General features: G+C 50.9%; 1 protein-coding gene across 1 annotated transcript; it reads right to left on the bottom strand.

Annotated features, from left to right (window-relative positions):
• Window positions 1–12859, bottom strand: slc26a10 (solute carrier family 26 member 10). Its single transcript, XM_088911745.1, has 18 exons — window positions 12532–12859; window positions 11048–11158; window positions 10174–10331; window positions 9351–9515; window positions 8753–8905; window positions 7651–7733; window positions 7161–7308; window positions 6220–6333; window positions 5452–5529; window positions 5182–5277; window positions 4816–4922; window positions 4362–4431; window positions 3586–3765; window positions 3339–3393; window positions 2881–2969; window positions 2528–2582; window positions 1486–1592; window positions 1–970 (listed from the first exon to the last, which is right to left on the bottom strand). Exons 1-18 carry the CDS (start codon window positions 12794–12796, stop codon window positions 932–934), a joined length of 2073 nt encoding a protein of 690 aa, XP_088767871.1. The 5' UTR covers window positions 12797–12859; the 3' UTR covers window positions 1–931.
• Window positions 12860–25914: the final 13055 nt, after the last annotated feature.

Genomic DNA, 25914 nt, shown 5'->3' with positions numbered 1-25914 from the left:
ATTCCTTTGTTGTTTATTCGGATAAATGTCTAGTATTTTCATTTTGTATATGTATATGCATTAATATACACTCACTGGACAAAACATGATAGTCTTCCAGTCTAAGGAACAGACCCTCCCAACAGGGGGCAGTGTGTGTGTGTTGGGTCCAGTCGGAGGAGACATAGACAGGCTCCCTATCACCTTCCAGGCCAGAATGAGTCCCAGACCTCACTCCTGCTGGAAACCAGTTAAACTGTCCAGTTCAGTCCCCACACACCACCTCCCTCCTCACGACCCCAGCTGAGGGCTGTCCTGCTGCAGGTATGGGATGGGATTGGACTGCAGAAACTTCAGATCCTCGTGGAATAAGTATCACACTCTGTTCAAGATGGGCACACTGCTCACAGAAGTCCAGTAACTGTTTGGGTGGGTGTGGGGAGGATTTCTAATTGTTTTTTATTTCCGTAAGTGAACATGGATTAGAATTTATTTCAAAGTGATCAATGACACCCATCAGATGGAGTGCTTGTTAAAGGTGACCCAATCTGCTGATCCAGGAGAATATTAGTCCTGCAGATATGCTCCACATTTCTTCAGCAGAAGCTGCTGCTCAGGTGAGGAGCAAGACTGGAACTTGAGCAGATTCTCGGGTCACAGAGACAACGCTGCAGCAGAGCTTTTAATGATGTTCAAGAGGGGCAGGGCAAGACCTCCTTCTCTGGGACAGACCTTTCTCGCTCTGACACACAGCTACATGCTCGCAAGCACAAAGGCTATACAGAAACACACAGAGAAAGCCTATTGTGGCTGTCAGAGCAAGCACCCCTCTCTTTCTCTCTTTTTTCTTTTATGCCTTTCTGTGTGGGATCTGTTCGTCCCTGCCTGTACACTGTTTACGATCCCCATGTTCCTGATTGTCGTAGCTTCTGGACTCCTGGTCAAGAACCACTCAAACCCAGACTGTGGTGGTCTTCTCAGGGGGCTTTTCCTGTCAATTCCAAAGAGAAGAAGTGTGGAGTTAATTTTAATGGGGCTCAATGACTGGGAAAACCACTTTCTCCTGTGTGTGTATTGAGCCAGCGAGCCACACCTCTGAGAGTGGCCTGTGCATGTTAACACAGCTCTGGGCTCTGGGACATGTAACTCAACCACCTTGTGTCTACTGATCATGGCAAACTGGGATGGAGTTTGTTGCAGTTTTCCTATTTTACCAGGATTGTACCATGCATTTACTTTGTCCTGCCAGTATGGTCTCTCACTCTGGGCACACCTGGAATTATTGGTACTATTAAACTATGGAAACTATTTTAATGGCTCGTCTAGTCCAGTTTTGGCTATCTACATCTAAAGACTCCCGCCCCCCCATCTCAGACCTGACAATCCTGTAATATCTGAATCTGAACGTCCTCAGAGTCCCCAGCCTAACCCAAAACCGAAGTGATGACAGAGAGATAGAACCGAAAGCTGGGCTGTTGTGACCCGGCGCTGGTCTGAGCTCAATACCTTCTGCTGCTGAATGTAGACCACTGCGTCGTGGACTGTCACAAAGATGTGCTGGGGGTTCATGTAGCTCATCAGCCCGCTGGCGGTCAGGATTTTCAGCACGCTCTCTGTGGCAGGGGACAGGGGACAGGAGACAAGGCATGTCAGCTAGTGCTCTAAGTACAGCACACCCTACCGCAGCACAATGGCCCCCAGCTGTGTGGCATCTGTTGTTTAAAGGATAAAGTATATTTATTTTTTGCAAAGGAACAAGTAATAGGTTTATTACATGCTGAAAAGAGAGGAAAGAAAACACAACGTTTCGGCTGTGGAGCCGTCTTCAGGTGTGAAACCGAAACGTTGTGTTTTCTTTCCTCTCTTTTCAGCATGGAATAAACCTTTTATTTGTTCCTTTGCACTTTGGAATCATTGATTTTTTTTTGACTATATAACCTTATGGGTAGTGCAGTGGTTAGCATTGCAGATTTGCAGTGCTGGGAAACCTGGCTTCAATTCTGGACCTGGGCTGCTGTCTGTGTGGAGTTCATATGTTCTCCACATGTCCATGTGGGTTTCCTTCCACAGCCTAAAGACATGCTGGTAGGTTAATTGGCTTCTGGGAAAATGAGCCCTGGTGAGAGTGTGTGTCCACCCTGTGATGTACTGGTGTCCCATCCAGGGTGTACACTGCCTTATACCCATGGCTTGCTGGGATAGGCTCTGGCTCCCTGTGACCCTGAATTGGAAGGAGTTAGAGGATTGGATGGATGTGCATATATGACTTTCCAATTATTAACCAGCTCGGCAGATAAATTAAACAGGTGGGTGTATAAGAGATGTGAGCCCCGCAGAGCCTGGCAGCCGAGGTAGCTCTGACTGGCAGGGTAGCACATTGTTCGATGACATCACTGCAAGTCACAGGAGTCACTTCTGCACTCGGACCCCAGCCAACCTATCCCAGCGCCATCCCAGTGGCCCTCAGCTGATTGTGCAAAAGAAGCCTTTTTATATTAAATACATGACTCTTAAAATATCCATTAAAGAATTATTCTTCTGAAGTTACCATTGCAAGTTGCCAGGTATATCCGAACTCCTGCCTTCTGGCATTCAATGCACATCTGGGAAAAGAGAAGGGTATTAGTGCAGTTATTCCCAAGACAGAGTCTGAAACAAGATTGTTGAAACTGGGGTGCTTAAACAAGATCATTTCCTTTAATGGACTCCTCTAATTTTTTGTTGGTTTAAAGCTTAAATCCTGATGACTTCACTGTGGGAGCTGCACACATGACATTTTCTGGATTTTGTGTAGGATAAATAGGGAACAATATAAAATAATTCAGTACTGTTAAATAGGCTGGTAATTTGTCGAGGATATTTAATTTATTTGTGCTGGGTTTGGATAGCTCTCCTCCTTACCTGAATGAAGAGGCGGGCCCCAGCCACATCCACAAATACGACACTGCTGCAATCAATTAGTACTGCCTGGACATCACCCTCAGTGACTTCTGGAGGAGGAAGGCAAAATGTTAATGTTCTGGGGTTTGCAGAGATACTGTCTTTTATGTTTCAGATGCACACAAACATAAGTCATGCTCCTATTGAATTGAAAGGGGGGGGCTCATCCTCAAGGGACTGGACACCCTGCAGACACACTGACACCCCAGGACCAGGACTGGACACCCTGCAGACACACTGACCCCCCAGGACCAGGACTGGACACCCTGCAGACACACTGTCTGTAATACCCCTCTTCTACCCCCTTGTGCCACTGGGAGTCCCCCTACAGAAGCAGTTGTATAAGACTTTCTCCACAGGGGCTGTAAGAAGGTAGTCAGTCTCGCCTGCTGGCAAGTGAATGGGTGACATGATCTCACCTGAGCTGAAGAGCTCGTTCTCAGACGAAAAGGATGTGTTTGCTACTCCTCTTTCCTGAAAACAACAAAAACAAGGAAAATGGGAGCGCATATTGAGTAGAGTATTGTATGCTATGAACACAATAAATATCTTTAGAAGAATAAACCAGTTTATTCTCTAGTAGGTATTTCTGGCCATGGACTCCACGCTTTAGAGAATCAAGTGACACTTCTGCTAAAGCCCTCTGTATTCTGTATGTGTCCTCACCACGGTGGCGATAGCATTCTTCTCCCGCTTTTCCAGGGCTTTCCTGGCTTTCTCCCGCCGCCTGATCCGCTCCGGAGTGAGGCCCAGCAGGTGGCTCATTGCCTCCCGGAAGAAACTGCGGTTCCCGTAGTAGATAGGTCCATTGTAGGACAGGATCTTCACTCCTGGCACTTCATAGCACTGAGGAGGGAGAGACAGCAGAAAGCTTTTTTACAAGGAAATAAAAGGTGTTGCAATGAGTATTCACAAGTAGCCCTTACTGTGTGCCTACTCTTAGACCCACACTCGGAGTACCAAGAGCAGGGCTACCTAATCCTGGTCCTGGAGAGCTGGTTCATATGAGGTTTTCATTCCAGCCTGCCCCATCATGAGCTAAACCAGCTGCTTTAAAGAGAGCAGGACACCCTGCAGACACACTGAGCCCCCAGGACCAGGACTGGACACCCTGCAGACACACTGACCCCCCAGGACCAGGACTGGACACCCTGCAGACACACTGACCCCTCAGGACCAGGACTGGACACCCTGCAGACACACTGACCCTCCCACCCAGGACCAGACTGGACACCCTGCAGACACACTGACCCCTCAGGACCAGGACTGGACACCCTGTAGACACACTGACCCCCCAGGACCAGGACTGGACACCCTGCAGACACACTGACCCCCCCAGGACCAGGACTGGAATATACCATGGTGTAATCACAGTCATAGTTTGAGTGGTGAGGATGAGGGTGAGACAGGGGTGGGTTTGTAGAAGTGTTCCTTGCTCTTACCTTGCTGTGCTGCTCGATGGGCCGGTAAATCTCGGTGTTGGAAGCTCTTCCCAGGACAAAGCAGTCAGTCCTGGAGAAAAAACAGTTCTCGTGTCATCATCAGTCTTGAGGATTTTGTAAAGCTCCAGATAAACAAGCTAGGGGCCGGTGTGTCTGTGTGGTGCTTCAGTAAGGCAGTTAATTAGAACAGAAGATCGTTACAACAATATTTTATCAAATGACCTTCTGGGAAAGATGTTGCTGGTGTGTTTGGGTGTGTTTGTATCTGTATACCTGCCCTGCAACGCTCTGTACTGGTGTACTGTACCTTGGCTCCCCCGATACCTTTTCATTAGGTATTAGATAAAGGTGTTAGAAAATGGATGGAAAATGATGATGATCACAGATATTATTAGTAACATAATATAATACTCTGTTCACCGGTTATTTTGAAACAAGGGTTACTATGGTGTACCTCTGTGTCCGACAGATGACCGTCATCATGGAGAAGACCACGCCGATAGCCAGTCCTAGGTCCACATTGAGAACAACCACAGACAGCCAGGTGACCAGCCACACCGCCTGCACAAGCACACAGGAGTGAGAAACTGCCCCCTGCCTTTTACTTAACCGGGGAAGTCAAACAAGAACAAATGCTCATGTACAGTCTCCTCCCAAGGACAACCTGCTCACACCATTTCCCATCTGGGACTCTCTGATCCAGAGTCCAGAGCCCTGGGCACTACCCACTACAGACACTACAAGGCTACCCCACTACAAACACTACAGACACTACCCGACAGTTCAGGGCTGCCCTTGAAAGACCAGATGAAACACTCACAAAGTCAATCTTGCTCACTCTCCAGAGCTCTGGGAGGTCCTGGAACTGAAGGAACATCTGGCGGAGGCTGGTGACGTTAATACAGGCCAGCACTGCCTGGGGAGAGATGAGGAGATCGATCTCAGCTTCATTGAGAAAGGGCGTGGGTCTGTCTGTTTACACATGGTAAAAACTCCTCCAGAGATCTGCTCAACAGAAACCACAGCTCTGCTTGTGTCTTCTAGAGCTTGGAAAATCAGCAAGAAAGCATGGCTACACAGACTGTCTTACCTTTGGTAAGAAGTAGAAGAGTGGTCCAATTAACAGCAGTACAATCAGAACCACCAGGCTGGTAAACAGGCCAGACAGCTACAGACAAAAAAGGAGGAGAGAAGGTGATATAACTCACTTCTGTTGCCATCAGCGCACTACAGTACTAGTCAGTTCTATTTGAGTGGTAAAGGTTCTGTAACAACTGTACTACTAGGGCTTTTACAGCTGCTTAAGAGTAGCCTGAAATTAATTTGTCTCATTTCCTGGGAAACTGCATTAAAGCCCAAATCAAATCATGTGTAGAGAGACTAGAGTCTTTATTATCCCCTAGGGGCAATTTCGTTTACAGCAGCAGGCAATATAAGGAAAATATCCATGACAAGAGAATCATCTGTTGAGCAGGATTATGGCTGCAAGTATAAATAAGATCTTAAATCTGTACTGTATATACATTCTGAGGGGAGTAATTGGAATTCATTAAAGAAAGGGTATGAAGGGTCCTCTATTATTGCTTTATTATGAAAGACTCATAACTGAAAGACTTTTGATAAGGTAAAGAAATCAGCACCAGTGACCTTCAGACAATACCCCCAGTTTGGTCTTACTGCTCAGCTTCACCTTCCCACACCAGCAGATCAGTGTAAAAGATCAAGCTGATTCAATACAAGACTGATCAAACATGATCAGCAATGACCTATCGACCTTACAATGCTTAAGTGTAGGAAAGTGCAGCGCAGTGAAGTGGGGAGAGGCAGAGAGGAGGTCAGTGAGGCAGGAGAGGCCTACCTGTGTGTAACCCCCTGCGCTCTCCAGGATGTTGGTGGTGGCCAGAGTGGCTGAGCTCGGAAAGCAGGTAAAGAGGGAGGACACCGTGTTGGAGATGCCATGAGCCAACAGCTCCTGCAGCACAGAGAAACGCAGGGTTATGGACAGAGACTAGGATGACTGACTTCCTAGGATTCTCCCGGAGTCTCCCGGAATAACAGTTACCCTCAGGACTCACAGGAGCCCATCACTACCCTTCCCCACAGACCTTAAACTGAGCACTCCACCCTACTCCACAAAAGCTTCTCAGTCCAGATGTAGCCAAGGTGACCCCCAGTACTGGCATGATGTGGACAGTGAGCTGGACAATATTAAAAAGTCAGCTCTGAGGTGCTGGCTTCAGCACCAGCCATCTGCAGGAGTGTCTGTGTCAAGGCCTGCACATTTAAATAAGCCTATTTATTATTAATATCTCATACGGTGGACCTTCATCCATTCTTTTCTGTTTCCTCGACTTCAGGGGCGTGGGGTAGCTGGAGCCTGTCCCAGCAAGCAACGGGCACAAGACAGGATACACCTTGGGCAGGACACCAGTTCATCACAGGGCACATAATGACACAGACTCACTCACACTCACACCAGGGCCAGTTTTCCCAGAAGCAAATTAACCCACCAGCAGTCTCGGACTGTGGGAGGAAATTGGAGCACCACATGAACACAGGGAGACCATACAAACTCCACACAGACAGCACCCCAGCATTCCAACCCGGAATTGAAACCATAGCCCCAGTGCTACGAGACAGCAGTACTAACCACTGCTCCTCTGTGCTGCCTACATTAGACCTGTTTATCATTCAGCTGCATCAATAAAGTAACCATGAGCGCGGCTGGAATGAGGTGCAGGAGGTCAGGGTTTGGGGGCTCCTGCGGGGCCAAACAGGGCACAGGTTTTACAGGGTTACCTGGTTGGGATGGATGGAGTATCCGTGTTTGTCTGCATAGATCATGGCCAGAGACATGGACACGGCGTAGCCCACGAAGGTGATGGCCACCGTGTCTCCGGCCACAACAGGCAACGTCTCCAGCGCGGGCACTCGCGGGCGAGGGAACCTGGGGGCGAGCAGAACAGGGGCAGTCAGACAGAACTGGAGGAGGAATAAAGAACAGAAATGTGTAAATGCACATCTGTATCCATCCGTTTTCTAGCCACTAACCGCTGAGAGGCAGTAATGCTAACCACTGTGCCACCCAGATTCACATCTCAGTGCTACAAAACATTATTTACTGTAGGTTTAGGTATCTAACCACATCTTTCATATAATAAAGCCATTGACAATGAAAAATTCACATTCATCACTGTCTCTCAGTGATGAAAATAATGACATTTCTAAACTCTTGTGAAAAATATTCTGGGCGATGCACACGTGTGTTGGAGAAAGAGGATTCTGTTACCCTGCAGGGATGTGCCCCACGATCTGAACCCCGTATCTCGAGTCCAGGGACGAGGCGTAGGTGACCCCCGTTGCGATGATAACCTGCCAGATCCAATACCAATAATTAGAGTTCTGAGACCCCCAATGCACAGGGCTGCAGACTGACAGCAGCAGATCCACTGAGAAGCATTCAGCCACCTCGCTCTCATTCCTGCTTCTGTCTTAGATCCCAAGTGGATTATCGATCCTGTCCCATTGCTAACCAGGGCATGTGCACTCACTCCAAAATACGGCAACCTCCCCCACTCCCATCTAAAGAATTGATTCTTTCAGTGGCAGAAAATGCCTAATAGGGCCGAGGAGAAGGAAATACTGTATATCTCTATCATAAACCTCAGTCCTGTCCAGTTCTGTCCCCACACGCCACCACCCTCCTCATAACCCCAGCTGAAGGCCGTCCTGCTGCAGGAATGGGATGAGATTGGGCTGCAGATACATCAGATCCCTTAGGAATCCCTCAGGCCACACAATGTCCCAGCTGTTCCTGCAGCTCACACAGGCCTAACAGGGTATTACTTATCAGGGTTTTCTTTACATTTTGGCTAGCGTGTGCACTATTCCCCAAACCCACAGCCTCTCAGCTCTGAATAGCAGTGGATCTCTAGTTATTGGATAATTCCTGGAATGGTTTTCCTTCCGCGGTCGATCCACCTCTCCTCAAGAAAAAGCAGAGGGGAGAAAGATGTCTTAAAAGTGTTTAAAAGTGTTTTGAGAAATGAAAGCTCACGCTGGGCTGGGAAGTCCGGGAGACAGTATATGAGGCAGTTAGTGTCCTCTTTGTTTGCAATAAAGCAAATCAGATTTCCACTGCGTAGAGGTTTGATCTATTTCAGCACCAGACTCTATCAAGTCAGCAAACACCAAGTGGTGGGTGCCTGTTCCTTCATTTGGAGCAAATTTGGATAGATAGATGTACAAAGTTAAAATTGTACTGAATGTGTCCTGTCTGCCATAAGATCTGCACAAAAGCCTGCTTGTTGCAAAACCAGAACCTGATTGAACTGCTCCGCAGTGGGAGTCTCAGTCCCTTCCCTCACTGGCTGGGGTGCGCCCCGGCTCACCGTGAGGATCTCCACGGGGATGGGCGTCCGCAGCCGGTGGCGGAAGTGGGTGTTGACCTCCTTCACGGGAACCAGGACGAACAGGCAGACCAGCGAGATGAGCAGCTCGGCCAGGTTGGTGGAGGGCAGGCCTTCGAACACCGCCGCCAGCGTCTGCAAGCAAACACTGCACTGAGTCGCGGCCCAGCATCCGCACAGCCCTCGGCCTCACTTCCCAAGACCCGCGCGACTGAGCAGCGAGACAGGCTCATTTTAATGCAGATTTATTTGAACAATTTTGGTGTTCCTCTTTGCCACAGGTACTGTGTTTGTATCTCAGCCATGACAAAGATTTGGAAGCTTACTTGCAGTGGTGTGACTCATTTTACTGCCCATCAGTGCAGATTGGTGATGATCTGCACACCTCTGGGAAGAAAATGGACTTCACCTGTATTCTCTACAGAGGATTTCAAACCCCCACGTGGAAATATTCGTTCTAAACAATCTCTCTTTCCTCACAACATACGTATCGTATGAGTGGAATCGTTTCTCTGTTTTTCCGACTGGCAAAACAGATGCCCAGACGTCCCCCCCTCCGCAGAGTGCCAAACCTCCTTACCTTGAAGAGCGAGAAAGGTCCCGTGTGGCGGGGCAGCCGCAGTCCCAGCATGCTCTGCAGCTGCGAGACGGTGACGTGGAAGGCGGCGCCGCTGGTGAAGGCCTTGACAATGGGCTCCGACAGGTAGGTGGACAGGAACCCCAGCTGCAGCCCAAACATGCAGATCTGCAGGGTACAGGATCCTTTCAGGGGGAATCACATCTGCCCTGTTTGAACCTGCTTTAAACAAGCCCTCCTGAAGTATTACTATACTCTCACAGTACTTTTCTTCAAGGAACTAGAACAATACAACCATCAGCCAAAGCAAAGGCTTACAAGGACTGTGTACATGTAAGACAGAAAATAAAATAATTTGATAACCAATCCCTGGGTGGCACGTGGTGCAGTGGTTAGCATTGTTGCCTTGCAGTGTGGGAGCCCTGGGTTCAATTACTGTCTGTGTGGAGTTTGCATGTTCTCCCTGGGTTCATATGGGTTTCCTCTGGGTGCTCTAGTTTCCTCTCACAGTCCAAAGACATGCTGGTTGGCTTCTGGAAAAATTGGCGCTAGTGTGAGTGCGTGTGCCGACTGGTGTCCCATCCAGGGTCTACCCTATCCTGTGCCCATTGCTTGCTGGGATAGGCTCCAGCTCCCCTGCCACCCTCTACTGGATAAACCTGCTAGAAACTGGATGGATGGATATCCAATCCTAGCTTAAGAACTCAATCATAGTCACCACAGTCATAGTACGTATGAGAACTGCAAGCTGTTACACACCACTGTAACGTCAAATAAGGTTGTAATTCTTTCGAAAACCCTTGTCGGTTTTCTTCACGCGACTCACCATCATGATGCCCGAAAGGAAGGCCACAGCCGACGCCACCCCGATCCTCTGCGCCTCGATTTCCGCCGCCTCGGGGCTGGAGGAGTTAAAGTCCAGGGGCCTGGGCACCAGCTGCTCCACCACGGAGCCCGTCATGAGGCTCACCACGGCAAAGGTACCTGCAGGCCGCAGGAGATGGGTCAGCGGCACGTTTCTGACTCGCGCACGCCGGCCATCTTGGGCACGAGAGGTCGAAGGAGAAGAAGCACAGGGCAGCTGTCGGGCAGTCAGCATTCAGAGACTGGGGGCACGATTCTGACAGAATCCCAGGTTTAGACCTCATCCGAAGGAGGCACCACAGGAAGACTCACGCTGGGACTCCACAGCAGAATATGGGGTACTGAACTGGGAATGCCTTACTAACCAAACCAGCTCTTTTTGACCACATTTTAATGTTCTTCAATTGATACCCACCCGCTCAGGAATTGCCAATTGTGCTTTGCTATGTTCTGGGGCACGGCGACAGCTACTGTCCTGCGTGGGCTGACTGGGAAAGAGCGGACAGACTCCTCCGAACTGACCGCCCTCTGTGGGGCGCAGGGAGCTCTGTGGCGCCTGACGGGGGAGTGAGCACTGATTGGAGGAGCTGGGCGGCTCTCCCTGATGTCACTGCCAGCCTGCGGGCGCTCAGGGATTCACGGCTGTTGCTGCTTCGCCGAAAGCCGAGAGAGAGAGAGAGAGAGAGCCCTGGCCGCTTGGAGGAAAAGGTCACAGTCGGCTGGTGGCACAGCCTGGGCTTGAACCCGCAACTCCTGGACCACAGAGCCCCACCAGGGCTCAAAGACAGACTGCCAACCCCCCACCCTCTGAGAGAAGACCGAGCTCTGACACTGACCTGTGGAAACGTGCCGCCCTGTGCCGAAGAGCATGTAGAGGACGACGGGGAAGAAGGAGGTGTAGAGGCCGTAGATTGGAGCCACAGAAGTCAGCAGAGCGAAGGCCATCCCTGCGGGAGACAAGCCGGGGGGTGAGTCAGCCGTGACAGAGATTTGGAAGCTTACTGCCCATCAGTGCTGACTGGTGATGATCTGCACATCTCCTGCACATACTCGCCCAGAGCAGGTGCCCACTGTGCATCACAGAGGGGAAAAAGCATAACCCCTTGCTAAAGGGCCCCTTCAACGCTGGATGTGAACACAGAGAGCAGCAAGTAAAGTATCAACGCGTAATTGATTAACTGGTTTAAATACGGCGTCTGGATGTTAGAGCAGGGTCTTCACACAGCGAACACCCCCTCCTCAGAGAGAATGGAACAGCCCGTTCTCTCTTCAGGAAGACCGGGTTCTGTCCAGCTCCCCGCAAACTTTTCTTTTCGGTGCTGAACGCCAGTTCTCACCTCGGACTTGTAACTAGGTGCTCGTATACAGTATATCACGATTAATACAGTACATGCACGTGCTACGTACGGTAATTAGCAAGGCTGACATAGCGTTTACGTCGCCACTCTACCATGGCATAGTAAAGTTTAACAGAAAGGTTATTTTACAACACCAGCATTTGTTTACAAAAGGTTTTAGCGCAGAAAACGCAAGTTTCTCTGTCGCTGCGTCTCGGGTGAAATAGTGGGGTTCGGGGTTTTGTCTGTTTGTCAGACTGGTCTGGTTGACTAGACGAGTTTCAGGACTGGCAGAAGTTTCCCTGAAAATACGCATCTTCAAACTTAACATTAGACTTCACAAGAAAGTGTCAGAGGGATGCGGTTTTTCTCACACTGACCTATAAATATGACTATTAGAAATGATCAAACTTCCGTCTTCAAGAAGTGCATTATCGAAGGCGCCGCCAAAAGCAGGTAAAGATAAGTTCACGAATTTACTAAAAAGGTAAAAATGTCCCTTGATCATTTACTGTACCCTGCCAAACAATTTCTACTATAATAACATTATTGTGAGCTGCTGATGCATGAATACTGAATAAAGGAACAAGTAATAGATTTATTTCATGCTGGAGAAGGTGCGTCACACCTGAAGACACACCTGAAGAAGGCTTCACAGCCGAAACGTTGTGTTTTCTTTTCTCTTTTCAGCCTGGAATAAACCCATTACTTGTTCCTTTGCAGACTACGCGTGCTGACGCAGCTACCGCCTGAAATACTGAATAATGTGCTTGTTTAAATAAAAACGCCTTTATTTCAGCAACTAAGAACGCTTGTGAAATGTCCGTATTGTTAACCGACACCGATAAAGGTACTGTACCAACACAAAAACCAGACTGTTTCCGCAAGTTCTGTTGAAACTCCCGTTTTAATGCGAAGCAATGTCCCTGTGGCGCGCATGGAGAACGAGCCATCCGGAAATCAAACACGAATACAACACGCACCTTGCGGGATGTGCAATATGCCAACGGTCAGGCCCGCCACGGCGTCTCCCAGGATCCATTTCTTCAGCCGGTACCTTGGTAACCAGCTGACAATCGGCACGCGGGCTCTCAGCAGGCGGAGGCACGCGGCTCGGGAGCACCTGCAGCCCCGCGCGATCCTTTCGGACAGCCGCGGCGAGGCGCTGGGCGGCCCGTCGCTGCCGAAGGACTGTCTGAACTGGTCCTCCGTGTAAACACTCCGGTAGACGGCCACCGAGGCGCTCATGGTGACTTTGACACGGGCAGAAGACGCGGCGCGGTCCGTCCCCGGCGGCAGGCTTTGGATGTTGCGAAGTGCGACCCGAGAAAAAACGATCCTCGTCCCCCTGCCCCCTTATATAGCAGCCGGTCACTTGGCATCGGCAACAGGTTTGTTTCCTGTCGCACGTTCTGGGCCAATTAAACTGTTCGGCAGGGGCTGGAAACTTTTTTTTTAGCCGACATGAATCGATCCGAAGAGCCCTTTTCCTCTAAACTCTCTCTTCCCCTGGTTCAGCTCCCTGGAGGAGTATTTTGTCCAAGCTTGGATGCTGACAGACGAACCTGTTTTCAGGCTGAGTTTATTCAGCGCGTCTTCAGGGCCCTACTGCTCAAAGCTTTTTTTTTTCGGAAAAGATAAACACACCCCTTATTCTTCCTCCCCCCCCCCTCCCTTCCCAAACAAACACACACAGCCCCCCCCCTGCACGGACACAGAAGTACACCGCTCTTTTCGCCATTGAAAACCTCACCTTTTTAACCCGTTGGGAAAGACGTTCCCAGCTACAGCCCGGATAAAGATGGCTTTGTTTTCGGCCCCCGACTCTGGTGTATCTTTTACAGCTCCTCCTCGCCCACCAGCCTGCGCAGGAGCCGCTTGTTTCCGACTGGTGTTGGGTTCTTCTGTCGGGTCCTTATCGAGCTTCTTAACTGGAGCGACAGAGGGTGACGGCCGGAGATCTGTCGCGGGCCGGCCGTGAAACCCGATCGCGCGTGTAGTGGACAGAGCCCAGGCGCTCTTTGATGTCCGGACTTCCTCTCCCCTCCCGTGAGATGCTCCCCTGAGCGCTTCTCTTTCGCTGGAGGCCCCGACAGCAGACAAAGGCTTGACCTCAAAAGATCGCGCATTTTCCGGGCTTTGGGGGACCGTGTGATATATAAGATATGTAAGATAACCATTGAAAGGGGCCCGGGGTTCAGCTCCTGGGGTGCTGTCTGTGTGGAGTTCGCATGTTCTCCTCTTGTTCACACGGGTTTCCTCTGGGTGCTTCAGTTTCCTCTCACAGTCCGAAGACATGGTGGTTTAATTGGCTTCTTGAGAAATCTGGCCCAGGTGTGAGTGTGTTTGTGTCTGTGTGCCCTGTGATAGACTGGTGTCCCTTCCAGGGGGTATCCTACCTTGTGTCCATTGCTTGCTGGGATAGGCTCTAGCTCCCCCAAGGCCCTGAATTAGATGAAGCAGTTCGAAAGTGTATAGACGGCTAACGATTCAAAATGACCCTCACCGTTAACCCACACCTAACACTGTCAGGAGCTCTGCGGTGTCAGGTCCTGAGCATCACTACTGATACTCATGGACCTGCTCTGTCTTTTGGAACAATAGTCACAGACAACATTACAGACCAGTATGCAGCCTCTGTGGCCGTATCACAATGGCTGTGTATGACCAGCATGATACTGAAACGCTATCTGTACACAAAGGGAGGTGGGTGTGTGGAACAAGCCATGTAGTTGAAGCCAATACCCTGGTTTCTTTCAAGAAGCAGCTGGATGGTGAGATCTCAGGATTAATTAACTACTAACTTCTAAACGAGCCAGATGAGCCAAATGACCTGCTAGCCTTTTATAAGACATGAAGCATTAGACTCTGTAGGCCGAATTCCCCCCCCCAGAGATTCTCAACCTGCGGCCTACCAAGGTGCTCAATTTCAGGACTGTCTCCGGTACATCAATTGCTGCATTGATGCTGCTGGTCACCAGCTGAACAACTGGGGAGCTGGGTGGAAACTTCTGTGAGATGGTTCCCTAGGGTGCTGGGAGCAAAGATCGGTGCTGGGCTGGATTGTGCCATGGACAGCGCTCAGTTCCAGGGTCACACAGTTTGATATTGTTATGTCTTAAGTAGAATGCAATCTGGCACATTATATCAAAGGGCTCTAGTAAAAGAAAATGAATGCACAATGCATTTTTTTTTTTTTAGGGAGATGCCATAGAAATTGTTAGCGAGCCCCTCCCGGCTTCAGGCAGGCTGGACTCCATGCGGACGTGCGCACAAACACACAGGCGCGTGTTCGTTGGCAGGCACAGCCGCTGGGGCACAGGCACCCCCTGCACCTGGCTCCTTTCAAGCCACGCCTCGGCAGGGAGGCCCAGAGTGTGGAATGGCACGTACCTCGACCGCCCTTCCACAAGCCCATCAAGGAAAGAGCAGGGCTGACAGGGCCCCAGGATGCGCCCGGCCCTGCGGGGCCTAATCTCTAACAGCTTAGACACAGGCACAACGTGACCTGTCAGACGCCACAAAGCGGGCAGGTTTCTGTCCTGCAGTAGCTCGGCTTTGCGCCTTGTGCAGGGCCTGACACAGACTGACGCTCATGTCCTCATAGCCAGCAGCCATGTCACCCTTCAATTCACAACTGGCAGTCCACTGAAGCTTAGCAAACGTGACCCTGGTCAGTACCTGGATGGGAGACCTTCTGGGGAAAACTAAGGTTGCAGCTGGAAGAGGTGTTAGTGGGGACAGTCGGGGGTGCTCACCCTGCGGTCCATGTGGGCTCTAATGCCCCTGTATAGTGACGGGGACACTATACTGTAAACAGGTGCTGTCCTTTGGATGAGATGTAAAACTGAGTGTGTTTTTTGAAAAGAGTAGGGGTGTAACCCCGGCGTCCTGGGCACATTTCGCCCTGGCCTTTACCAATCATGGCCTCCTAATAATCCCCATCTATGAGCTGTCTTCATCACTCTGTTCTCCTCCCCACTGATAGCTGGTGTGTGGTGAGCGTTCTGGCGCACTATGGCTGCAAATCGCATCATCCAGGTGGATGCTGCACATTGATGGCGGTGGAGGGGAGTCCCTATTACTTGTAAAGTGCTTTGAGTGGAGAGTCCAGAAGACAATTATTAATTATTATTATCATGTGGAAGTCTGAGATTTTGGGCTGTACCATTGGTGCGGACATCCTTTGGCAAAATCAGACTATTCTACTATTCTAAGGGTCGTATTAGTGTGTTTAAACTACAACAGACTTTTCCTTGCAGTGTCTTACATCAAACAAATGTTACAGTTTTGCAAACTCTAAAGGGCTGTGATTACAAGCAAGACATCACGGGGTATCAATTCCATGTGCCGTTCACAGATGCCTCCCGAGATACAGAATCACTCAGACAACAGCAATAGCTTCTTGCACCCTAAATTCATTGTCCTATGGATGTGCCCATAAATCCTAGAGGAAGCCTGAATGGACATGAGTCAGGTCTGCTGTTGCCTTCATTGATGAACCAGAGGCACGTCACTATGCCTTCTTGAATGTAATACTTATAAAGATAATTCAGGAATGGTGCTGCAGTGGTTAGCAGTGCTGCCTCGCAGCACCGGAGCCCTGGGGTGCTATCTGTGTGGAGTTTGCATGTTCTGCCCGTGTTCATGTGGGTTTCTCCAGGGTGCTCCTGTTTCCTCCCGTAGTTCAGAGACATACTGGCAGGGTAATTGGCTTCTGGGAAAATGTCTCTGATGTGAGCGTGTGCCTGTATGTGTGTTTGTATCTGTCTGCCCTGCGATGGAGTGGTGTCCGGGGTGTGTGTGTATCCCGCCTTGTCCCCGTTGCTTCCCAGAGTTAGGGTTAGGATAGGCTCTAGCGCTGCTGCGATACTGATTGAGATACGGAGTTATTGAAAGTGGTGTGATGTGCTTAATACGCATTACATATAAACGTAGCTTTATTAAAGCAGTAATCTGCTAGAGTGCCGTGCTGCCAGAATACAGTAGTAGAAGGGCTTGATCGGGGACTAAGACTAAGGCAACGTGTTAGAAATGTACAGAATAGGTTTTCATCCAGCCTTCCAAGAACAACACACATTGTTTTCTAAATGCAGCAGGAATTCAGAGGCAGCTGCTGCTCTGTAGGAAGCTGAAGCCATTGCACGGCAGCTCAGTCCAAGTGATGGATCCGACTGTTTAGACAAGATCTTAATCACCCGGCGACGCGAACAATGTGTGGCACAGGGCAGGATGCAGCGCGCACGGCCCCTCGAACCCGGCCCTGCCCAGAGGCGCTGGAGAGAAAGTGCCCAGTGCCCTGTGCCACTGGCGCGCCCGGGCTCAGCGGAGCAGGACCCTGAGGATGTGGGGGCTAAGCCTGGGCTGGCCCGTCCCACTGTCGTTGCACTTCCTGACGCTCCAGTGTGCCCGTGCTCTCCTCCGATCCGACCTCCGCGGGCCAGCCAGGCTCGTGAGCTGCAGCGGCCGCTGTCCAAGCGAAAGAAGACAAAGACACACAGGAGGAGCGATTGTGCTGAGCGCGAGACAAAGGGGGTTAAGGGTTATGGAATAGCTGAGCATCCTACTTTCTCTGCTAAATCCATTTTCGTTTGATTTTTATTTAAAGAAGGCATTTGTCATGCACACTCCCCCGCCCCGCAGCCTCCTCTCAGAGCCTCGGGTCCCCTGGGCTACAGGGGCCGATTATCTGCAGGACGGGACTATTCTTCTCGGCTTGGGAGGGGTCGCAGGGATTTTATTACAGTTCCTCCTATTGTGTCTTATCTCCTCTGCGGGCCGCCTTTCCTGACCCCTAGTGGCGTGTCCTCTGGGTCGCCCCCTGTGAGCCGGCTGTGCCTCTGTCCCTCTGTCCCTCAACCCCTTTCTCTGTATCTCCCTCTCCCCTTCTCTCCCCCCTTCTCTCTCTCACTGCCTAACCCCCTCCCTGTCTCCTGCTCTCTCCCCCCCATGTCTGCCGTGGGCTCTACCCCACCCCACCTCTCCACCGACCCCTTGATCTCCTTCTGGGACCCCCATGGGTAACCCCATCTGTGATGAAAGTGTAGTATCTTCCAGCTTGTCCGGGCTATATTTCCTTCACCCAGGTGTACCCAACTACTCCACCTCCTCAAGGGCCTGGACAAAGCCAGTAGTATTAGCTGCTTCACAGCCAACAGAGAAACACGAACCACAGGACACAAGTGGAAACTGCAAGGAAGTGTATTTAAAACTGAGAGCAGAAGGCACTTCTCTACGCTAAGGGTGGCGGGAGTCTGGAACAAGGTCCCCAGCCACGGTTTTGAAGACGGTGTCCTGAATCTACTGGATGAGATCTTCTGATATTTCGCTATTATTAGCCAAGCCAGCTAACTGGACCACTGGCCTCCTCTCGTCTGTAGCCCTTCTCAGGCTCTAATTTGTTGCCATGCTTGTTAGGTGTAACATGCTGAAAGGAACAATAACAATGGTAAACAGAGATGACACTGCAGTTGGGTGCAGCCACTCAGGGGTGTACAGGGTTTAGAGAGTAAAAGTGCAGCAGTGCATCATGGGACCACCCCTGACAATACGAAAGGGAGAGTGAAAGCGCTGCTTTTAGCTCCTCTCAGCGCTGCTCTCTTGGAGAGAACAATAGGTCAGGCAGGTCTCCTACACCCCTCCTTCCTGCAGTTCTCGTGCCGGAGAAGGCAGTCAGTACCTGTGCTGTCCGGTTTCGGCCAGTCAAGAACTCAGGCGCCTGAGACAAAAATAAAACCCCACAGGCCCCTGTGGAAGGCTGAGGAGGTTCTCTCAGGGGTCAGAGTAGGGGGTGGCCCCGCAGTTAGCAGGGGGGGCTCCTGGTTCAAGGCCCTCTGTCTCTGCCCGTGCCTTCCTGTGAATGTCCCCACCCCCTGTTCCTCCACTCTTGAGTCAGGCCTTTGGGCCGGAGCTCTTCCTCGCCAACAGCGGTGCGCTAGGCTCTCCCTTGCCCAGCAGAATGGCCTGCTGGGAAAAAAACGACCCCTGTTCGTAAAGTTACATCTGTCCCACCCCTTTATCCAACCAGCTCTCAACTGGCAACCTAGCTCTGCAGTGGCAGCCTCTAGTAATCTCCACCTTGATTAATCCCTTCTTTCCCTGTAGGTTTCGCACACAAGTCCTCCAGGTGTCTGAGCTCGGAGACAAAAGAAAAGCAGTTAGTTTGGCCATTGTGGACAGGGCCCAGCGGGCCGGGCGGAGTGTTTCAAAGACCCTTTTCATTTCCAGACTTATTTTTATATCTGTACACACAGCGAGCCCCCATTCTCCGCAGCGCCCCGAGCGAGCGAGGCAGGCCGGGGAGGGGCGCTTCCTTGCCCGGCTGCGGTATTGTCTGCAGTGTTTGTGTCGGTGATCTGAGCGCCGCGACTCGGCCGTGAACTCCATTGTGAGAGCGCTCCGGCATTGTCTGCTGCCCTGGACCCTGCGCTTGGCTCCCCGTCCCGCCGAGAGCTCCCCCATCCAAAAACAGAAACAGCAACGCTTGTCGCCCCCCCCCCCCACTCCACTCTGCACTGCTGGCGTGGAGAGGAACCAAAAATTAAAGTGCTCCAGATGTCAGGGAACAGCTCCAAATCTTGGGGTCCCAGATTGGCTGCTGTGAACGGTTTTAAATATGGAGGGATTGCAAAGCTTTAGATGTTAGGGTGCCAGTTTGCCTGTTGTGAAAAGCCCCAGATATCGGGGTGTCAGCTTGCCTATTGTGAGAAGCCCCAGATATCGGGGTGTCAGCTTGCCTATTGTGAAAAGCCCCAGATATCGGCGTGTCAGCTTGCCTATTGTGAAAAGCCCCAGATATCAGGATGTCGGCTTGCCTATTTTGAAAAGCCCCGGATATCTGGGTGTCAGCTTGCCTATTTTGAAAAGCCCCAGATATCGGGGTGTCAGCTTGCCTATTGTGAAAAGCCCCAGATATCAGGGTGTCAGCTTTCCTATTGTGAAAAGCTCCAGATATCGGGGTGTCAGCTTGCCTATTGTGAAAAGCCCCAGATATCGGGGTGTCAGCTTTCTTATTGTGAAAACCCCCAGATATCGGGGTGTCAGCTTTCATATTGTGAAAAGCCCCAGATATCGGGGTGTCAGCTTGCCTATTGTAAAAAGCCCCAGATATCAGGGTCTCAGAACTGCAAGGCAGCAATGCTAACCACTGCTCCACCCTTCATCTTAAGTCATATTGCCCCACTAAAATAAGCAGCTGTGTAAAGGAGATGAGAGTAAATCTTTTTACACAAAAGCATTAATTAAATAAAGCCATTATACAATTTCTGTGTATGACTGCTACCGTGACAGTGTGAAGTGGGAGTACTTGGACCCTGTGTATGGCCTGTTAGGTCTTTTGGAAAAGTTCTGAATGTTTCGGCACGGTGTATATACAGCTCTACGAAGGTGTTGGGCTCCGTCTGGGCCTGACCCCAGTCTTTGGTGGAAGTCTCCACGTTGGAGATGGGAAAGCAATTCCCTCCTCTCCTAGTTCCTGAGATGTCCCTAATCGGAGCACTTAGGCGCTACAAGTTGGCCCCTGGTCCAGCAACATACTGAGATATGTGCCGGCAAGGGTAATAAATCTAATTTGTGAAGCTGCAGTGACTTTATTTTGGTGTCACACCTCCTTTTGTTCATCGGGTGATTAAGCAGGTCAGGAAGCTCATCCCAGAGGCAGCACCCACTGCGATACGTAAATATTTATACACAGAAAATAACAAATTGGTGGGCGGCACAGCTTTGAGGTTTGGGTCACTTCTCATTTGCGCCGACTTCATGCATAACGGTTAGAGCTCTAACCACCCCGTGACTGGGGGGGGGTTTGCGGGTTCAGATCGAAGTGGGAGACACAGCTGGTGTACCTGAGAACAAGGTGCCTTGCCCAGCAAGACCAGCTCTACTAAAAGTGACCAATATGTGAGCAAAAATACTAAAACACATCTGGGAATGTCACTTTTGGATGGCAGCGTCAGCTGAACACATGAAGCGTGTGATCTAGATTTCTCCCTGGCGAAGGTGTCCCAGCAGTGAGTGAGCTTGAGAAACAGAGAGAGGACAGCCAGGATACAGACTGTTCAACCAGGATTCCTGTATCTGATATTAGTCCCTTCACAAGAGGTTCTGCCCCATAGCAAGGGTGCAGGTGGTTGGCAGGCGGCGCCTGTGGCCGTTGCGTTTTCACCCTGTGTGGCTGCACTTGCAGCTGAAGTGGTTTCGAGAGACGCAGGTGAGCTCAGGTGACACAAGGCCCGGGGGTGGGGTGGGGTGGGGTGGAGCATGCCGGCCGATTCGACCAGGCTCCTCGGTGCCCCTCCACTGCCCCCCAGGTGAGGCCCTCCTCCCTGCGCACAGGCCACCCTGGAGTGCGCTCTTGAAATGGGCCGCTGAGAGGAGGCTGCTCTTATCCGGGGGTCAGAGCGGGTCATCTGGAAGCACAGTGCAGAGGAGAAGCTCTCCGAACAGCACCTGGCTGGCGGGGTGGGGGGAGGTCTGTGTGAAGCGCTCGTGACTTCTGAACCCTGCCTTCCCTCTCTCCTGCGACCCTTCCCGAACCCCCGGCTCTCACATCGAGTAACTGACGCCTGCTGTTCTGCCGCGACGATCGATTCCCAGCAGGGCTTCCGCTGATCCTTCCCAGCCTCACACGGGCACTCAAACAGAAGGCTGGCCTCCCTGCACTGGCACCCCACCCACCCCACTCTACCTCCTGTCCCCGCCTCGCTACCTGCCCGACCCCTGCTCCCTGCCCCCTGCCCTGCCTGCCCGTCTGCTCACACCTGCCTTAATACCCTTGTTCAGATCCCCTCCTCACTCTGCCCTCTGGGGGTTGCAGGTTCAAATCCCAGGAGGGAGGTACAGCTGGCGAGAGCAAGGGGCCACGCCCCGCAAGACCAGCTCTATTGACATCGACATGTTGACCCACACTGGGAGAATTTCAAGTCTCTTAGTTATCCCTTGCCCGGCTTGGCCTGCTCCCCTTTCCCCTCACATGCCTGTGGTGGCACCAGCTGCCCAGATATGCCAGGGCTGCTCTTCCTCTGCCAGCTGTAGCTGTGTGACTGACCACAGGGAGGCGCTGTGCCTTTAGCTCCAGTTGTCCTCAGCTGTGCCTTCCAGGCCTGTGATCCTGCCCATCATCCAGACCAGCTCCCCCTTCACCCCCTGGAGCAGCAGTGTCTCTCTCCTGCCCTGAGCTGCTGTGCAGAGGGGCTGCAGTCTGTCTCCCAGGAGGGGCTGCTCCTCACTGGGGAGGAACTGGGTCCCCTCCTGTACTGTATACGATGCAAGACAAAGTTCAAATTGTGTAATAAGGAATGAAAAAGGCTTCTGAATCTCATACTGAGCTGGACATCAGTCTGTAACTGCAGGGTTCGAGGGATGGTGGTTCAACTCTGTGAGGATGGGAACTGGATGGAGATGGATATTCTTCGTACAGCTTATTTCTGAACGGTCACATTTACACCTGCTGCGTTCTCGCTCTCTCTCTCTTCCTGATCTCTCCCCTCTTCTCTAGGCACGTTGTCCCATAACCGATCAGAAAACAAAGAAGGGTATATTAACGTAAACCTATCTACAAACCGAAATGGAGAATTCAATATTACACAGAAATTTTTAAAACTGCGTAATTGAATAAAACGTCAGTAACACGGGACACAAACTCACAATTCTAACACCTCAAGCGCAGTGAAGCAGCCCAGCCCCAGGCAGGACGCTGGCCGGTACCGGTACCGAAATTCTCCTGATGATACAGACGCACTCGGGCACAAACAAGGACACCGGACGCCAGCGGACAGACTTGGGAGCCTCACAGCTTCCACCGCGGAGCACAGCCACCAGTCACTCATGCGCAGGTACCGTTTCCTGCCCGTCTGCGGGATCTGTCAGCGCTGCTGTGGGGGCCGACGCCACCGGCTGCGGAGGGCGAGGCACAGGAGCCGGCGATAATGAACTGCAGACAAGGCCAGTCAAGAAGATGAAAAGCCGGCGAGAACGGAGTCCGGCCGGGGGACTTTTTTATGACGTCAGGCGAAGGGGTCGCTTCGAAGGCCTGGCCCAGGGGAGCTGCGGCCGCCGGCGCGGCGGAAGAGAGAGGCGCGAGGGCAGACGCCGCCGTTCCTCCGCGGCTCCGGTGTCTGTCTGTCTGTCAGCTCGCGGCTTCCTTCCCGGACACACGGTCAGCGCGACGGCAGCTCTCATATCTGTTGACAGGTCCCCAAAAAACACAAAAACAAAACAAGCCACCCGCTAAACTTGACGTTTAAACTGGACCCTGGGTCTGACAGGGCAGGAACAGAAGGGGGAAAGTTGGCCCGCCCGTATGTCGGTCCCTTCTCCGTGCACGAGCTGGCGCAGGGGCGCCATGGTTACAGCGAAACCGTACAGAACCGACCGGCTGGACCGTGCGGGTACTGTTCGCGGATAAAATCCCCCAAACCCAGCTCATGCACAGCAACAGAAAAACGAAGGTGTTGTTTGAGAGCGGAGTAACACCACGTAACACAAAACAGACGACTTCCACAGCTGTACGGTTTAATGAGCCTGGAGCCGGCCAGAGGGGGAAAGGCTCCCCCTTTCGAGCCTGGGCTCCTCTCACGGTTTCTTCCGGCTTCAGTCTGAGGGAGCGTTTCCTCGCCACGCTCGCCTCAGGCTTGCTCACTGGGGGGCTCAGGCCCGGAAATCTGTAAAGCTGCTCTGTGACAATGTCCATTGTGAAAAGCGCTATACACATAAAAGTGAACTGAAGTGACACGAATTGAATGGAACCGAGTGATGCCGAGGGCTCTGGAGGACGGGCCGGCGGCATGGCGGGGCGAGTCCACAGCGGGGGTACCGCTGCTGTGCCCCTCGCTGAGGTCCGCCCCCCCGTCGAGAAGCCCACTGCCACTCCCCGTGAATGTGCTCGAGTCCTTGGGAAAGTGGCGAGGCTGCTCAGAGCTGGTTCCGACCTTGCTAACAGAGTTTCTCCTGATTTCTCTGATAATCTATTTTTGGATGGAGTAGATATAAAAGATAAAAAAATGCCATAATAATTATATTAGGAACTTGTGTAATTTGTATTTATACCTTCTTGTGTCTCTTTTTGGAATACCGTGTTTAGGGATATAAATGGGAAATTCGTTTGGACAGTTGCTGATAGATACTGTCTAACAAATAAAGTTAAAGACATTTCATTTCAGATCGTTCATTCAGGTTTTATCCTGTTAAATTGACACTTTCTAGATTTGCATACAACATTAATAGAGGGAGCAGTATTAGACCATTTGAGGATGAAGTATTGCGCCAAAATAATTAACAGATCAATAATAAAAACGTATCCTTTATCCAAATCACGTATAACAAAATATAAAATAACATCAACATCTTTAAATTTAACATTTACCTTTAAACGTTTAACAATAACATTTAGCTAAACTATTTCTGTATCTGTTTTTAATATTTTGTCTCCTTTTTTTTGTATTTCTGATGTTTAAATAACAACTTTTAAAAAAGTGTATCGCTGTGTAAATTAGCGACAGTCGGATACTTTTATATTATTTCCTGTGGGAGGTGGTTCGGCTTCAGGGACAGTGTAACAACTTCTGTAAGGAAGCAGGACTCTTAGAGAGCGGCCCCGATTGCACTTGTGCGGGACAGAAAGGAGCCGCTTCTTCAGAAGGAAAGAGTCTGTGGCGTGTTTTTCCAAGAGGGATACGGTTCTCACTATGCGTGTGGGGAGACTAGTGCTTCAGTCTTCTCAGAGAAGTCTGTCAGTGAGTCCCACTCTGTGAGATACCGCGCATCTGCCTTTCCCGGCTCTTTCTTGTTGAAAGTACATCGTTTAAATTATAACGGTAATAGTTTCTTTACAAATCAGCAACAGCTTTTTAATAGTTGATGTTATGTGTGAAAAATCATTTACAAAGTGACAGCACTACACCTGTAGTCTTTTCAGGGATTGTCAGAGGGCTCGTCACTGACAACAGGAAGTATATTTAGATCTGGGTTCAATTCTGGACCTGGGGTGCTGTCTGTGTGGAGTCTGCACGTTCTCTCTGTCTTCCTGTGGGTTTTCCCCTACAGACCAAATGTGCCCATTGCTTGCTGGGATTGGCTCCAGCTCCCCCACTGGATTGGTTGAAATATTATTTAAAATAATGGTTTTGGGAGTGTGGAACAAGCTGCCCATCGATGTGGTTGAAGCCAATTCTCTGGCTTCTTTCAAGAAAAACCTGGATGAGATCCTCCAACCCCTTATCTATCCACTACCAAACAGGCCAGATGTGCAACATGACTCCTTTCGTTTGTAACCTTTCTTCTGTTCCTGTCACTATCACCATCATCACCTTTACTCCACAGTGTCGGTAACAGAGTCTCTAACAAGGCAGGTGGGGGTGCGACTGTTCAGGAAGCTTTAATGGAAAAAACAGCACTTATTGATTTTAGGGAGACGCCTTTTTTGGATGTGGGGACTTGAGGTTAAATGCAATTCTTTAGTCTCTTTAGACTGAAGAAAGTGTCCCATACTGACAGGCTGAAGGAACTGAACCCTTTCAGCTGTGATCAGAGACAAGTAGAACTGAACCAGGTATTTAAAATTCTCAAAGGCATGAGAGTGAACCCAGAAGACGTCTCCAGGATGGACCGTGAATCATGAAGCAGAGGACCAGTGGAAACTACAGAGAAGTACATTTAAAACTCACGTCTTTACACTGAGGGTTGTGGTAGTGCGGAATAAGCTACCACACATATGGCATGAAACTCACATCAGTTGCCTACTAACTACCCAACAGGTTGGACGGGCCGAATGCCTCCTCTTGTTTGGAACTGTTCTCATTTTCTGATACAGGAGATTCTTCTCCGTTGTCAAGGACAGACTGTATCCCAATGGCGTCAGGCAATGACAACCTGCCCTGTGTCAGCAGCATCAGCGGTAATGGATGTAATAATGACATTGCAACAATTTCAGCTTATCTCTGCCGACGTCACCCCGACTCCCTGTCAGCTCTAATCATCAAAGGGCTGCCGTGGTTCTGGCTGGGTGGTCGCTGACAGCCGGCTCCCTTTCAGGGCTCTGTGACTGGCCCGGCCCCAGGGACCCGGGAACCAGACCCGCGCGGAGCCCCCTTCCTGGTCATTCAAGACCGGGCCCAGTGTCGTGCTCCATTGTCCGCCCTCTCTTATCTGATGGCCAGGCCGAAGCAGGCGGCCGGGCTGGACAATAATGCCCCGCTGTCTGGGGAATCACCGACCGACTCGTACGCCAGGGAGCCGGAAAATCCCAGGGCCTGCAGGGATCACAGAGGCCCCGGCTTCCCACCGAGCCGGAACCGCGAAGACGTGACTCCAGATGAGTGCGGTTCTTGTTGAGTTTCCCAGGGCTCTGTTCTAAAGAGTAGGGGTGTGAA

This window comes from Atractosteus spatula, chromosome 1 (assembly GCF_055471065.1).
Source record: "Atractosteus spatula isolate fAtrSpa1 chromosome 1, fAtrSpa1.hap1, whole genome shotgun sequence".
Taxonomy (NCBI): domain Eukaryota; kingdom Metazoa; phylum Chordata; class Actinopteri; order Semionotiformes; family Lepisosteidae; genus Atractosteus; species Atractosteus spatula.
The sequence above is the reverse complement of the archived record's forward strand: the minus strand, read 5'-3'. Positions and strand labels throughout refer to the sequence as shown.

Excerpts from the sequence above, each read along its gene's own strand:
- slc26a10 (XM_088911745.1), bottom strand. The coding sequence starts at position 12,796 with ATGAGCGCCTCGGTGGCCGTCTACCGGAGTGTTTACACGGAGGACCAG. Across the intron at positions 11,159-12,531 it reads CATATTGCACATCCCGCAAG|GGATGGCCTTCGCTCTGCTG; the intron begins GTGCGTGTTGTA and ends TGTCTCCCGCAG. Across the intron at positions 7,309-7,650 it reads GTGGGGCACATCCCTGCAGG|GTTCCCTCGCCCGCGAGTGC; the intron begins GTAACAGAATCC and ends GCTCGCCCCCAG.